The following is a 15,404-nucleotide window of genomic DNA, read 5'->3' as shown; positions in this document are numbered from 1 at the left end:
TAACACAACATTGTAAAGCAATTATACTCCAATAAAGATGTTAAAAAAAAATAAAAGAAAAAAAGAAAAAAAAGAAAAACTCTCCCCTACAAAAGAAAACAAAGTTGGTAGGTTGTAAAAATCAAAGTTGCCAGTTCTTAAAGCTTTAAAAGATAATAATGATAAAAAAGATAACAATGCCTGCACTTATGGCTTGCATCTGTTCATTAATCCAACAAATATTTGTTGAAGATAATAGTACCTACCCTTGGTATCTGCCAAGTATTAGAAGTTTCTACTTTTCACCATAGTGACCTGTTTTTGCAAGCTTTCCATACCAACTAGTCTGCTCCTCCCTTCTCTACAAATGGCAAAGGCCTTCAGGTCTTGAAGTCCACTTGTCAAAAACAGCAAAGAAATGTATACAAGTAATTTATACTTGATTACACTTAGAATACAAAAGTATTCACTGAGTCAGGTCTTGACCTGTTAGTCTTCATAGTACTGATTTTAGAAAAAAAGATTTTTTTTTAATTACAAACATCAAAAAACCAGGCAGTTTCTTCTGAGTAGAAGATCCCTCAAAACCGCAACAGGTCCTAACATGGACTTGAGTTAGTTAAGGACGCTTTGAGAGATGAGTCAAAAGGGGCAATCAAGGAACTCCCCAACATGCAGCCTCCTTTCCCACCTCCCCACCTCCCCCCACCTGCCACAGCAGTAGGCCCTCCATCCCCTGAGGGGAAAAGTTTGCCTGGCAAAGCTCCTTGTGATTTTTTTCACCTTTGTGGGGTTCAGAGAAGCCTATGTCCTGCTTTCACCAGGTTATTCCAGGATTGGGATAGTCCTTCCACCTCATCCTTGGTCCATCCCTCCCTTCCTTCACACAAATCAGCTCTCTTGTCAAGTTACCCAGCTTCCCTTAATCCAATGTCCATCTTCTAATTCCTTTGGAACAAGACTCAGAAATTTATATTTTATACTTTTCTTTAATTTTTCTTTAGCTACTCTTTAATAAGTTCATACTATAACCTCTCTGACCTCTAAAACTTCTTCCCTAATAGTGGTTACATATTACACAGTTCATAAAAACCTCCCCCCTATTTGGATATTAAAAAAAAAAACAAGGAAAAGTCTCATTCACATAAAACAGAGGAAGAAACCCAGTAAAAAGCATAAAAGAAGAATCTGCTTTTTATTTGGCCCTCCTGTTAAAAAAAAAAAAAAAAAATCTAGCCTTCTCCCAGAAAAAAATTTAAAAACATCCTAACTTTACTTCTTTCTTTCTAAAAGCTCAGAGTATTTTTTATCTTTTTTCTGTAGGTAGAGAAAGGTGTTATTCTTCCATTAAATAGACAGAGCAACTGAGCCCTCAGTTTGATTGGGACCAGCCAATTACCCTAACTTTTCACTTAGCTCTCTTTCATCTAAAAAAAAGTATGACTGGTTCACCTTTCCTCTCTCACCTGAAATAATCTCTGAAATTGAGGATTTGGGATTTTGCTGGTTGGAAATAAATCTTCAATGGTGCCCTCCTCTTCATCTTTCTTTACCAAGCTCATGGAGTCAATCAAAGCATCAACAGCACTCAACTGCGCCTCTAAGACAAGGATAAACAGAGCAGCAAAAGGAAATAATGATTACCTCCATTAGTCTCCAAAACAAATGCTTTCCATTCACAGATATTCACAGCAATACCGGAAGGATATACAGTCCTGGCCCTGCCAAAAATACTCTCTAGTTATGCAAGTCATTTAACTTGAGCCTCAGTTTTCTTATTTGCAAAGAGAGCTATTTAGAGTAGCTGGTCTTTTAGGTACTTCCCAGCTCTAATGAACTTTTGATAGTGGAATATCTTATCAAAAGCAAAAGAGTTTGTTCAAGAAAAATGCACCAGAGCCATACAAAACCCACCTTCCATATGCTAATTCAAAATACTCAGTATTCATTGAGTTGACATTAAAAAAACTGGTAACTGGCAAAGGAGAATAACATTAAAAAAGAAAAGGAAAATGCCTTTGGAAATGAAGCATTAGCTTTATAAGGATTTAACATTACCTGCATCAGAGTATACCAACTTAACAGGAAGATGCCATTGGACCAGAGTGAGTGGATTCCTTTACAATCTCCCCAAGTCAGAATGAGTTCTTTCCTCTCACAAACCTCATGGTGCTAATCACACAGACCTGTGTGCATGTCTTTTTTTTTTTTAATCTTTTTTTAATTGAAATATAATTGATCTACAACACTACGTTAGTTCCAGGTATACAACACAGTGATTCAATATTTCTATACATTACAAAATGACCAACACGATAAGTCTAGTTACCATCTGACACCATACAAAGTTATTACAATATTATAGACTATATTCCCCATGCTGTACATTTTATCCCTGTGACTTATTTATAACTAGAAGTTGGTACCTCTTAATCCCCCTCACCTATTTCACTCATCCCCTTACTCCACTCCACTCTAGCAACCCCCCAGTTTGTTCTCTGTATCTAAGAGTCTGTTTCTGTTTTATTTGTTCATTTGTTTTGTTTTTTAGATTCTACATTTAAGTGAAATCATATGGTATTTGTCCTTCCCTGTCTGGCTTATTTCACCTAGAATAATACCTTCTAGGTCCATCCATGTTTTCGCAAATGGCAAGATTTCATTCTTTTTTATGGCTGAGTAATACTCCATTCTCTGTGTGTGTGTGTGTGTGTGTGTGTGTGTGCGCGCGCGCGTGCACGTGTGCGTGTGTGTATCACATCTTCTTTGTCCATTCATTTATTGATGGACACTTTGGTTGCTCCCATAACTTGGCTACTGTAAATAATGTGGCAATGAACATAGGCATGCATATATCTTTTTGAGTTCATGTTTTTGTCTTCTTTGGGAAAATACCCAGAAGTAGAACTGCTGGATCATATGGTAGTTCTATTTTTTTAATTTTTGGGGAAACTTCCATACTGTTTTCCATAGTGGCTGTACCAATTTACATTCCAACAATAGTACACAAGGGTTCCCTTTTCTCCACATCCTTGCAAACAAATGTTATTTGTTGTCTTTTTGATGATAGCTATTCTGACAGGTGTGGTTTTAATTTGCATTTCCCTAATGATTAGTGATGCTGAGCATCTTTTCATGTGTCTGTTGGCCACACGTATGTATGTCTTCTTTGGAAAAAAGTCCTGCATACATGTCTTACCCCACTCCATTCAAATTCTAAGGATCCTCGAGAGCAGAAACACGATGTCCTCTTCTTTATGTCTCTCTAATACCAGATAGAAAGCAAGTTCTCCCCGATAAAAATCTACCAAGTCAGTGAAATGGACACACCCCAAAGCAATGTGGATGAAAGGCAACTCTCCCAAAAATGCTTCTACCTAAACTGCCACATGTAACTTTCATTCTGCTGATTCATACGGCACTTCAGCTATTAAAACTGAAGTGCTATTTTGGGATCATTCACATTCACTAGGCAAAAGGCGGAAAAGAGTAAGCAGTTCCTAAAAGTTCATTATGCTTCTATTCTTCACCTTTTCAAACATCCCTTTTGGACAGCTACTACAAAATGAACGAGTATACAGATATTTATCATGAGACATTTCTATCCCATTTTTGGAGTTTCCAAGGGAGGTTTCAGGCACCATCTCAAGCTGCCTACTGCAGGGTCCACCCGGTAATAGGAAGGATGTGGTACCTGTGTGGGTGAATATTTGTTGATTTCCATCTGCTACGACAGGCTAGTATCAGGCCAGACCACGCTGGCATTACACACCCCTACATAAATGCTGACTTGGGAAATACGCCAAACAATTTTAATGATCCGTTTTTCCAATGGAGCAAATGCAAACAAAAATGTCACAGAACTCACACAATATAAACCAACAGATCGAAAAATATTTAATGTTTTAGATCCTGAGTGATTTATATCTATAAGGTAATCTCGCAACAAAGTTCTCTTTTTTAAATGTTCTTCTCATTTAAAGTTTGGAATTACCAAGAGGAAGAGACAGAATACTGTTAACACACTGGCACCCTCTACACATTCAAGTCCATGCCTGGCTCCACGTGATGCAGAGAGACTCATTTCTAGAAGGTAAAGATACAAGCCCTAGGGGCCCATTTGGTTCTTAGCTTTTGTCCTGCACACTGCTCCCAGTGTACAGAGGGCACCCAGTTCCAAGACTCACCTCACAACTCCCTAATCCTACACTGATGCAAATTTAAACTTGTCAACTAAAACATCTACTGTTCATTCTGTGTTCTTTTTGGTATGTTCTCTACATTCAGCCCACTGGTATATCTTATGATAACTGTCTTAAACTGTGAGATTTCTGGAAGACAGGATCTGTGTGTGTGAGAATCACTCTGGGTAGCACCGTGACATTTGAAGCCAGATGCTTAATAAAGACCTCTTCTCATTAAGCTCCCAGTAACTCCTGCAACAGGACTTGGACTGATAATGCAAACTATGAAGAAAGGACAAAGAGAAAAGGGCATCTACAGCACTGTCACTTTTTGGTTAAAGTTACATCATATTTTACATAGGACACTAGTCACAGGTTTGATACCACATGTCAGTTCACCTCAGTAGAGGGCAAACCTTCCGCTCACAATTACAGCATGTACATCCATTTCCAGCAAGCTGCTCCCCAGATACAAGCTCTGAGTCAGAAGGGAGAAACTAGACAATGTTTGGAGCAAACCTATCCCTGCTACTGGAAAAAAATCACCTTCATCATTACCGTATATGAGTGTAACTGGAATCCAACTACAGTTGACCCTTGAACGACGTGGGTTTGAACTGGTCAGATCCGCTTATATGTGGATTACAAGTATATATGTACATTACTACACAATCTGAGATTGGTTGAATCTACAGATACAGAACCATGGATACCGAGGGCCCACTGTAAAGTTATACATGGACTTTCGACTGGGGGGAGAGGTGCCCCTAACCTCTTCGTTGTTCAAGGGTCAACTGTCACACCACCCTGTGAAATCCTAGCCCCAAACCATGACTAAAGACAGGTGATTTCCCCAAAACAGTCTGTGTTTAGAGCCAATCAGTGAGCAAAATGGAAATAAACTCACCTGTGGGAGTGCATTTCCCATTATTTTTCAAGGATGAAAACATGTACTGCCGCAAGTCTTCCATGAAAGGCAGCTGTACGTACATTAAACACTAATGAGAAAGAGTGGAGGTAAAAACAGAAACAACCGAATTAATGGAAAACATTTAAAGCTGATCTCAAACACTGTGAAAGTGGCACAACAAAAGGATTTCAAAAATCAGACGGCTCGAGTCTGGGACGTGGAGAATAAAGTGTTCCGATTTCTGTGATTAGCTGTACACAATTGCAAACAGTACAAAGAATATTCAACATAAAAGAAATGCTTAAAAGAAAGACCATCAAAGAATACCTACAAAATGCATGACCAACACAACAAATGAGGGCGTCAAGGTGACTGGCAGGCCGACGTGGAAGTCAAGGAATCTGCCTCCTCGTTCCATTTCTGCTGCAGCGAGTGCTCTGAGAGACAGGAAATGGCGAGGGAGCTAGACCTGCATTTTAAACAGGAGAGCCCTAGAAAAACGGAACTTCACCAGGATCACAAGAAAATCACACCCTCAACCTTTATCCACACTAAAGGCTGTTGTAGAAAGGGAGGTAATCTGTACTCCCTTTAGGTTCTGAGAAGTCAAGAAGGATCAGAATGGAGAGAAGGTCCCTGGACTGGGCAAACAGAAGGTCACGGTTAATGTTTACTGATTTGATTTCATGAGAAGTTCTTTGCATCCTCTTATAATTTATGTTCTTTCACTGCAACTGAAAGTGTGGTTCACAGACCAGCAGCATCAGCATTACGTGGGAGTTGGTGAGAAATGCAGAATCTCAGGACCCCACCCCAGACCTACAGAATCAGAAACTGCATTTAACAAGATCCCCCAAGTAATTCTCATGCACATTAACAGTTGAGAAGCACTGTTTAGAATAAAGGAACTGAAGGGAAAAAAATTAATATGAATAAGACTTGCAGGTTTACCTCATAGGCGTCCCTGATATAAGGAAAAGCCACGCCAACTTGAGGATTAGCTCTTCTGTCATAAGCATATCGAACTACGGCCACCATGTCTAATTCATCCAAAGCATGAATCAGGGAGGAAAGGGCAACTGCTGCCGCCTAGTAAGAAAGATGCATGCATTAACACATGTCAAACACGTGAGGATTTTCACAGCACAATACTTACAAGACTGTTATTCACTTTCTCCCTGTTTTAGATTTTAAGTGCCCCTCTAACCACTTTAAGGCTACACTGTACACATCTGCATTTAATCACATTTACTGTACCCCTTCTGGAACTTTTCTTCATTATATTCTCTTATTCCTTCAATTTTCCTTCTCCTCTGAATTCACACCCTCACTCTAAACAAAATCTTTCTTTGCCCCTCTCTCCACAAATAAGTATCTATAACTTTCTTTCCCTTCATCTTTACATTTCATGAAATAATAATCTTGCTGTTTCACTGCTTAGAACACAATTATTCTTCAATCTAATCAAGCTACTGACCCACTTCCTTACTGAAATTATCCTCTGAAGTCCCCCACGATCTCCAAATTGCCTCTTAGTCTGCATTCTATTTGCCTGACCTATCAGTAGCATCTGACCATCCCTCTTTCTCTACTCTTTCTCCTTCTTTGGCTTCAGAAACAACACTCTGCCCTGATTATTCTACTTTTGTACACCACTCCTCCCCCAGCTCTTCTCTTCTTCCAACTAATCTTGAAATTGTGCTCTTGGCCTTTCTCTCCTCCTCTCACTCTAAAACTCTACTTTGGCAACTATTTATTTTATCCAGTTCCATGAGTTGATGAATCAAAAGTCTGTATATTCAGCTTTAAAACTCTCCCAAGGGACTCCCCTGGTGGCGCAGTGGTTAAGAATCCACCTGCCAGTGCAGGGGACACGGGTTCAAGCCCTGGTCCGGGAAGATCCCACATGCCGCAGAGCAACTAAGCCCATGCGCCACAACTACTGAGCCTGCGCTCTAGAGCCTGCGAGCCACAACTACTGAGCCGGTGTGCCACAACTACTGAAGCCTGCGTGCCTAGAGCCCGTGCTCCGCAACAAGAGAAACCACCGCAATGAGAAGCCCGCGCACCGCAACGAAGAGCAGCCCCCGCTCGCTGCAACTAGAGAAAGCCCGTGCGCAGCAACAAAGACCAATGCAGCCAAAAATAAACAAATAAATAAACTTTTAAAAAAGAAAGATTAAAAAAAAAAAAACTCTCCCGAGACCCAGGCTTATATCGCCTACCAGTTGGTAGATAACTCGTACAGTTGTACCTTAGGTATCTCAAACTATCCATGACCAAAACTAAGCTTACTGTCTACCCCCTTCTCTCCTCCTGTACTCCCTGTTTCCACTAACACCACCTCCCAGTCAACCAAATGAGAAGCCCTGAAGTTGAAATGCCTCCCTACAGTCCCCCACCTTCAAGTGTTCACCACACTCTACCAATTCTACCTCTATGCCGTCTTTCAAATTCTATCTGTCCTGTTCCATCACTGCCTCCCCTGTTCCTAGAGCTGATCACGTCACTCTCTTCCATAAAAACCTCCAAGGGTTCCTCTATCCCTGCCTTGGTAGAGCTGATCATTATTCAAGGGCAAGTCTTGTACTCTCCCACCTCGGTAGCTTTTTGCTTGTACAGTTTCCTCCTCACTAGAATGCTCTCTCCAAATCTCTGGCTCTCAAGCTTCTAACCCATTTTCAAGGCCCAGTAAACTGACAAGCTCTCCATTTCAGATTTGCTTTACTCAGCTCTCTCCCTCTCCATAACTCCCCAAACACTTTGTACTTTTCTCAATGTTACAGCTAACCCTTATCAAAGTTAGCTATGTGTATCCCCATCTCCTCCACTAAAAACCTATGACATCAATACCTAGTCATCAAAATCCTCTACAGATTTCATGATAGATTGATTACCTTTTCAGTTCAATTCAAGGAATATTTACTTAGTGCCTACTCTTGGCTAAGCACTATCTTAGGCAATGTAAGAAAACAAAGTTGAGTCCCTGATCTCACTGAGCTTCTTTACTAGCAGAAACGAGATGTGTACCAAGTACAGAATGTGTATATTCTAACAAGTCCCATAAGAGAGGCCAGGTAAGCACAATGGGAGTCTAAAGAAGAGATTACTTCCAATTTGTTTGCAAGTTTTTATTTGGGTGCCTTTGATAGGACCAACTGGGATACTTAAAGAAGGAAGGATGGGGTCTGGAACGGCAGCTATAACACCATATTACACCTGTGGGAAACTCAACTAAAGCTCCATTTCCTTCCCTTTCTCTTCTCCCGTTCTCTTCCACATAGTGAAAACCAGCACATAAAAATTTAGATTCTCCATACAAAAAAAATTATATGCTAATGACCAGAGAAAACACTTTTAAAAAGGAATATATTCATAGAATCATAGAATATTTGAGCTGAAAAACAAAAGTATTCATCTAGTTTAACAACCCACACGATGAAGGAATTCCCTTCCTAACATCTGATTGGTAGAGACTCTGCTTAGAAACTTACAGGAATGGGGATCTGACCATCTCACAAGGAACCAACCCATTTGGAGATAGTAATCCTTGTTGATAAAATAATTCTTCATCTTGAACAAAATGCCCACTTATTGGTTCCAATTTACCTCTGGTAGGAAGCATAGTTTAGTTTCTATTCCATATGATAATCCTCTAAGTATCTGAACAAGGCTATTGTCTCTCATCCCTCCTACTCCCCTGGCTACCTACACAAGTCTTCTCCACGCAATCTTTTACTCAAAGTCCTCATATGACAGTTTCTTTACTCCCCTGCTTATCTCATAGCCCCAATTAGTTAATATTATTCTTTGACTATGACATCAAGAACTGACACCAAAGAGTAGCCCTTTGCCATCAGTAGATGAATTTTTTTTCTTTAGTGACTCAGAGTGACCCTGTGATCTATAAGGTCTGTATGAGGCTGGATTTGAATTATGCAAGTCACAATGCTGCCCTGACCTGAGCTAGCAAGTCTAGAGAATCATATGTGTCAACACAGCTTTGTGATATGATTTTCCTTACTGCACACCCAGCAATCACATGAAGTGATCAGAATTTTCTTTGGGAAAAGGGACAGTCAGTTGGAGTTAAAACCTCAGCAGAAGTTAAAAACGCAGTTAAGGTGTGTTGACAATAGATACTAGAACTGCCTGATTCCCATTAGGATTTGATTCGGGAGAAATCCATGAACTAGGATTCTCAAATTTGAGGATTCACGTACACCTACTGTGCTTTAATGAATCCATTTAATACTGAGTGGAAGCCAAGCATTTTCTTCCCCTAATTTTACTGTTCTAATAGAATAATGGCATATCCATTCACTAAAGCAGAAGCCAGCTACCCTTCAGAAGTGAGGCGAAAAAGAGGACTAGATCACTTATACCACCACCCTTCCCCACACCCCAAACAAGCCATCTACATCCAGTTTACCAGTTCCAAATGCAAGTAACTTCTGGAACATGGAGACCTAAGTAGTCTTAAACAGACACTGGATGGTAACCTTCCAGTTAACATCAAAATCTCCAAGGAAATAACAAGTTCTTCCTTGAAGACTACATAGAAAATATTTACAGAGAGGGCAGGTGTGAGTGTAGGATGCACCAGTCACGGGTCGTTAGCCAGGCAGAAACCAGCCTGAAAACAGAATCTCCTGGGGATGTAGGAAAAGAATGAAAAGAAAGAAGTAAGGGGGATAAGACAAATTTCTCAATGATGGAAGTAGTCCCGTGAGTCAGTGAAGCTCATCTTCAGGATGCTTACGCCAGCACTAAATGTTCTGTTTATGAAAATGAAAATGTTAACCTGACCCCAACCTTCCTGAACCTGTGACCATGAGATCTGCATACTTAAATGTATTTGTTCAAATGTTTTTGTTTTTAATACTCACCTGATCTCCAATTGCAGAACTATGTCCTTAGGCCTTGTGCTCATGCTATGACAAATTCATTTATCATTTCTCCATTTTCAGAGTTAAATGTCAGTGAATTTTCCCACTGCTGTTGCAAGAATTAATGTCATTTTAAACTATAAAAGCCCCAAACAACTCACTTAAAATGACAGTTCAATTCTACAGCACTACCTCAAAGACCTACTGTCAACTCACCTCATCATCTTTTGCTGCAAAGACCTTTAGAACTTGATTTCCCATAAAATATTTCATGTGGACCTACAAGAGGAAGTGAGGAAAAGAACTGGTTTTGATCCAAAATAAGTAACACAAAAACCATAATGCCACACATTACCAGGAAATTACATTCAAAATGCTCTTACTGAAAAACATTCACAGGTACTAGAAACAACTCACTCTTTGAGGTTCAAATCACTTAAACACAACAAATATATGAGTGCCTAGTTTATGTCAAACATTGTTCTGGGCACTATAACACAATAATGAACAGGATGTAGCCTTGCCTTGAGGAGTGTAGAGAAATATGAAATTAGCTGCAGTGGAGTATTACCAGGCAGTGCTACTGGTCCACAGGAGTACAGTATTACAGCTCAGCGCTACAAGAGCACATACAAAGGGCAGCTATCTCAGTCATGAGGTGTCAGGGAAGGCTTCTGCAAATGGTGACACCTAAGTCAACACTTAAAGGATGGGTAGGAACTAAGATGAAAGTCTGGGCACAAGTGTTCTCAGCAGAGATTAACAGTGTGATTAAGTCTGGAGTGACATAAACGCATAGTACATTTGGGGAACTGCTTTTCGAGTAGCGCAGTGCCACAGGGCAAGGGGGAAAGCTGAAAAGTTAGATGAGTGAGATTAGCAAAGATCAGATCATGAAGTCTCTTATGAGCAAAGTTAAGTGGTTTGGACTTCATCCTAAGAGCAATGACAAGGCATTGATGAACTGCCAAGAGGCTAGAGTACCATGTGTCCTTAAAATTACTCACCTAGCACAGTATCAGAGGAGTCAGAGACTAGAAGATGAATACTAAGAGTTCCTAATATTATAACCACCTGCATCTATCAACCAAGATCAACTTCTCTTTGATCTATGTCATCTTGAGCCTGGAGCGTATTTATAAGAATGTGCCGTAAGAGAGGCAATGCTTCTCAAATATTTTTTCTGCCCTCCCACCTCTAAGGCGAGAAATTGTGAGCACTTTCACAGTAACAGCAGCTCAGGAAAACTGAGTCCCAAAGGTGTGGGGGTGAGGCCCATATAAGCCAAATACCTCCATCTTCACTTCCATTCCCCATCTGAAAACCATTATTTGAAAAAATATGGGAATAATCTTATATTTTCAGTTTGCTACATCCATATAGATTTATTTGCCCTCCTATTAGAATCTGTAATAGTTCTTGACTGATTCAAGAACAGTTAATGATACCTTTTCCTAAGGCACCTAAATGACTTCTCAAAGGACAGCCAGACATTTGGGGAAATTCTGGCTAAATTCTTATCCATCCTATAATTAGATACCCAGAACACTGACAACATGGAAGAAGGCAAATTGAAAGGACTCCTGAAAGTTTAAAAGAGAAGAGTAATTCACAATTCAAAAAAAAAAATTCCAAACCAAAAAAAACCTATTTTATATTATGAAAAGTTTCACACTAATTCAGTCCAGAAATATTAGTGTCCCTCAGATTAAGGGAATCTGGAAAACTATGTGATCTTATTAATTTAAAGCTAATTACTAGTTTATTAAAAGGTACATACTTATACTTTACCTTAGTTGATATGGAAAAACCTTGTTCTTAGGATGACGTGTATGCATTTGTTAACATAATACACAAAAGCAGGTATGTAAAAACTAGACTATTCAAAAATGAACCTGTCTATCTGGTGGGCAGATTATAGCTGATTAATGGCATAGCTTTGGAGTCAGAGAGACCTGGTTCAAAATCCATCTCTACCACCTTCTAGCTGGGGACCTTGGGCCAACTACCTAACAGCGCTGAACCTCCATTTCCTAATGTATAAAATACATATCATGGCACCTACCTGAGAGGACTGTAATAAGAATTAAATGGGAATTTATATAAAGTGGTTAGTACACTGATTATAATATTATAATCACTCAATAAATGGTAGCTATTATGACTATCTTTATTGTACCTGTCTGATATTGCACTTAAGATAAAAATAATTTAGAGCTTAAAAACAACAGAAAGTTGGTTTAGAAAACACTTCATGACTTAAAAGTTAATTTTAAGTCAATAAAAATCTTTTTAAATGGAAAACGTACTTTTTCAGCTCACTTTTTCTTGCTTTGCCATCTAACTAAATAGGTCCCCACACCTACCATGGCACAGATGATTTCAGTTTTTTGAGTCCTAAATTACAGTTATAGGAGTTTTGGATAGATCTTTTCTGCCTATCTGGAATTAGGCAGACCCAGTTCCCAATAAGCCAGTTTCTACAAATAGGTCTGAATGAAGGTTCTGTTTCACTGAAAAGACTCTTAAGCACTGACATTAAGAACCGTAAATTTTAAGTTTATATACCTCCCAAAGTGAATAATTTTAAAGAAAAGCACATTTAGTGTAATTTGTTAGAGAACTGTTAGAGACACTCAACTTCCAAAAGGTATTCTCACCATTAACTGTATCGACTTTAAGTAAATACTCTCAATTTTTGGTTTTATGAGTCTTAAAACTGTATCTAACAGTTTGAGCATATGATGGAAGACATTCTCCCCACCTCACTGAATTATTCTAACACTGAATTATACAGGGACTACATGCTGGAGCAACATGAAGAAATTTAAATCTGGTACACTGGGTTATATTTATTTTTATTTTAATTCTCACTTGAGTTCTTCTAGAACCAACAAAAATCTCTTCATCCCTATAGAGCCTGAAAAGATGCACTTTCTACTTATTCATTCTGTTCGGTTGCCTACCTCAAGAACATTTCATCTAAGACTGCTGGGAATCTTTAATGACCCTTTCTTGGAGAGTATATGGTATCCACAGCCTTCAATAAGCTACTGCATTTTCCACTGTGTCTCTTTTGTATCTCTGTATTGCCGTCTAAAAAACATATGACTAATGAACAAGTTTTGCATCCGACACCTCTTTGTTGGCCGTTGAGAAGAAGGGTGACTGGCATAAATCAATGATATTCTAAAAGATCTATGGTCATTCAAAACCCAACTAGACCTTGACTCCTGTAAAACACTCCAGCATACGTAACAGTTAGAGAAAGCAATACAATAGCAAAGAACTGGATGCTGTTTCTTTAAGGCTACTATGAGCTATGACCGACACCAAAGCTAAGAAGTGACTTTTCACTGAATCTATTCTGATTTATGCCGACTTCTCTACCTCTTGATTTTTAACCTTCAAAAATCAAGGATAGCAGCACGCCAGACTACATTTTAGAAAAACTAAAAGTGAAAAAAACATAAATAACAGGCCCAGTCCAAAGCACACCATCTCAAATAATGAGAAAAAAGCTCATCTGTTTTGTTTACAATTAGTAGACAAATACGTGCTTTACCTGAGAAGATCTACAAAATCCCAAAACAGAGAAGCACTTCCCCTCCGATTTATATTTCATTTGTTCCTCATCCACTTTAGAGAAAGGAATGATATCACTCCCATAGCGGAACCCTAGAGAACAAGAGAAGAGCATCTGTTAAGCATATGGGGCCTCATTTTCTACAAGCTGAAATTGGCCCTATACATACATTAACAATACATGCACACTCCGGATCAAGCCTCCATATACTGTTTGCTGGAATCAAATTTCTGCCCCTTGTGATCACTGCGGAAAAAGAAGCGGCAGATCCACAAACATACACGACACAGAGACAATTAAAATCTAATTACATTTTTTTTTTTTTTTTTAGTATGATGCCTCCAGCTTTATTCTTTTTTTTTTTTTTAAAGATTGATTGATTGATTGATTGCTATGTTGGGTCTTCGTTTCTGTGCTAGGGCTTTCTCTAGTTGCAGCAAGTGGGGGCCACTCTTCATCGCGGTGCGCGGGCCTCTCACTATTGTGGCCTCTCTTGTTGCGGAGCACAGGCTCCAGACGCGCAGGCTCAGTAGTTGTGGCTCACGGGCCTAGCTGCTCCGCGGCATGTGGGATCTTCCCAGACTAGGGCGCGAACCCGTGTCCCCTGCATTAGCAGGCAGATTCTCAACCACTGCGCCACCAGGAAAGCCCCTAATTACATTTTTTTAAGTAGCATATTCTGCAATCTAGTTACCTTAGTGATTATCCATCCTAGAAGAAAGAATGTAGCAAATGCAATGTACTAGTTATCCTCCAAAGATAAACCATGGCTGACTAAAATACAATCATGACTTGTAAACATAATAACAAGAACACATTTATTTAGAAACCTGGAGACCCACAGAGAAATGTGCCCATAGGATTTTCAGAACAAAATGTTCTCAAAAATGGATGCTGGAGATATACAAATGCCTAATGGAAGAAGCCAAAATTTTTCTATTTAGAAACATTCAGTTGACAAGCTGGATATTTTTCTGCATTTAAATTTATTTTATTTCTGGGATTGGATTGTCTACTTTTTTTCTTTTTAATTACTTAGGTTATTACAGATATAGGCTCTTGGCTCCTTAAAAAAACTCCAACCCTGTTCCAGGGCCTCTCTGCTCTATGGAAGGTCATGCCTTTTCACTATATAGTCTTATATGTTTAATGGGGAGAAAGATCATCAAAATCCAAGGATTATGACCTTGCGTAGATGAAAAGGAAAAGCATATGCATCTTTACTTCAAGAAACAAAGAAACTTGTGTGTTTAGGGGCAGATTCTGTGATCCAGTGTTTATTAGTTCCCTCACTCTGCACATGCCATGTATTTAATTAAAAAGAAACACATTTCTATTTTCATATATGTCTTTTAATAAAAGCTGGTGATATAAACAAAAATTTCAACAAGAAATTAAGAGGGAAATGTATGGCACATAATTAAGAGTGGTATCTAAACCCAATGTTTTTTCAGACATCTTACTTGAATTGTTTAAGAGTAACATGAAAATTCTAATTAAAACTGTCTTATGTTTTCTGGCTCATCTTTTAAAGGGCAAATCAATAACTGTAACTTTTGTACATGGCAAAGAGTAGAGAACAGACTACAAACACGACCATAGTCCTTTGCTCACATAAACTAGTCCCTTTATCTAAAAAAGAGAACTCTACATATTAGGGGATAGAAAGTGGAAGACAGGCAAAGGAAGTATGTGGGTAACTGCAAAAAGGTAAGAGAGAAAAGCTGCACATCTATGCTCTTCGAACTGAAACAATGTTTAACTCTTCCCTCTCCCTTGCTCCACCAATATGTTTGCTTTCTGTCGAAGACAACCAGAGCTGCTTTCTTTGCTTGCAACCGAAAAAATTGGTACCC

At 39.1% G+C, this 15,404-nt stretch overlaps 1 protein-coding gene across 1 annotated transcript in view; it reads right to left on the bottom strand.

Moving 5' to 3' along the window:
* Positions 1-15,404, bottom strand: part of XRCC5 (X-ray repair cross complementing 5) — a 97,109-nt gene that overhangs the window by 63,048 nt on the left and 18,657 nt on the right. The window contains exons 9-13 of the mRNA XM_036858502.1: positions 13,528-13,640; positions 10,179-10,241; positions 6,025-6,162; positions 5,071-5,161; positions 1,446-1,579 (exon numbers count right to left, since the gene is read on the bottom strand). Coding sequence (XP_036714397.1) covers positions 1,446-1,579; positions 5,071-5,161; positions 6,025-6,162; positions 10,179-10,241; positions 13,528-13,640 — 539 coding nt within the window. The remainder of the gene's footprint in view (positions 1-1,445; positions 1,580-5,070; positions 5,162-6,024; positions 6,163-10,178; positions 10,242-13,527; positions 13,641-15,404) is intronic.

Source organism: Balaenoptera musculus, chromosome 7 (genome assembly GCF_009873245.2).
Source record: "Balaenoptera musculus isolate JJ_BM4_2016_0621 chromosome 7, mBalMus1.pri.v3, whole genome shotgun sequence".
Lineage (NCBI taxonomy): Eukaryota > Metazoa > Chordata > Mammalia > Artiodactyla > Balaenopteridae > Balaenoptera > Balaenoptera musculus.
Note: the sequence above shows the minus strand (reverse complement) of the source record. Positions and strands in the feature narration are given on the sequence as shown.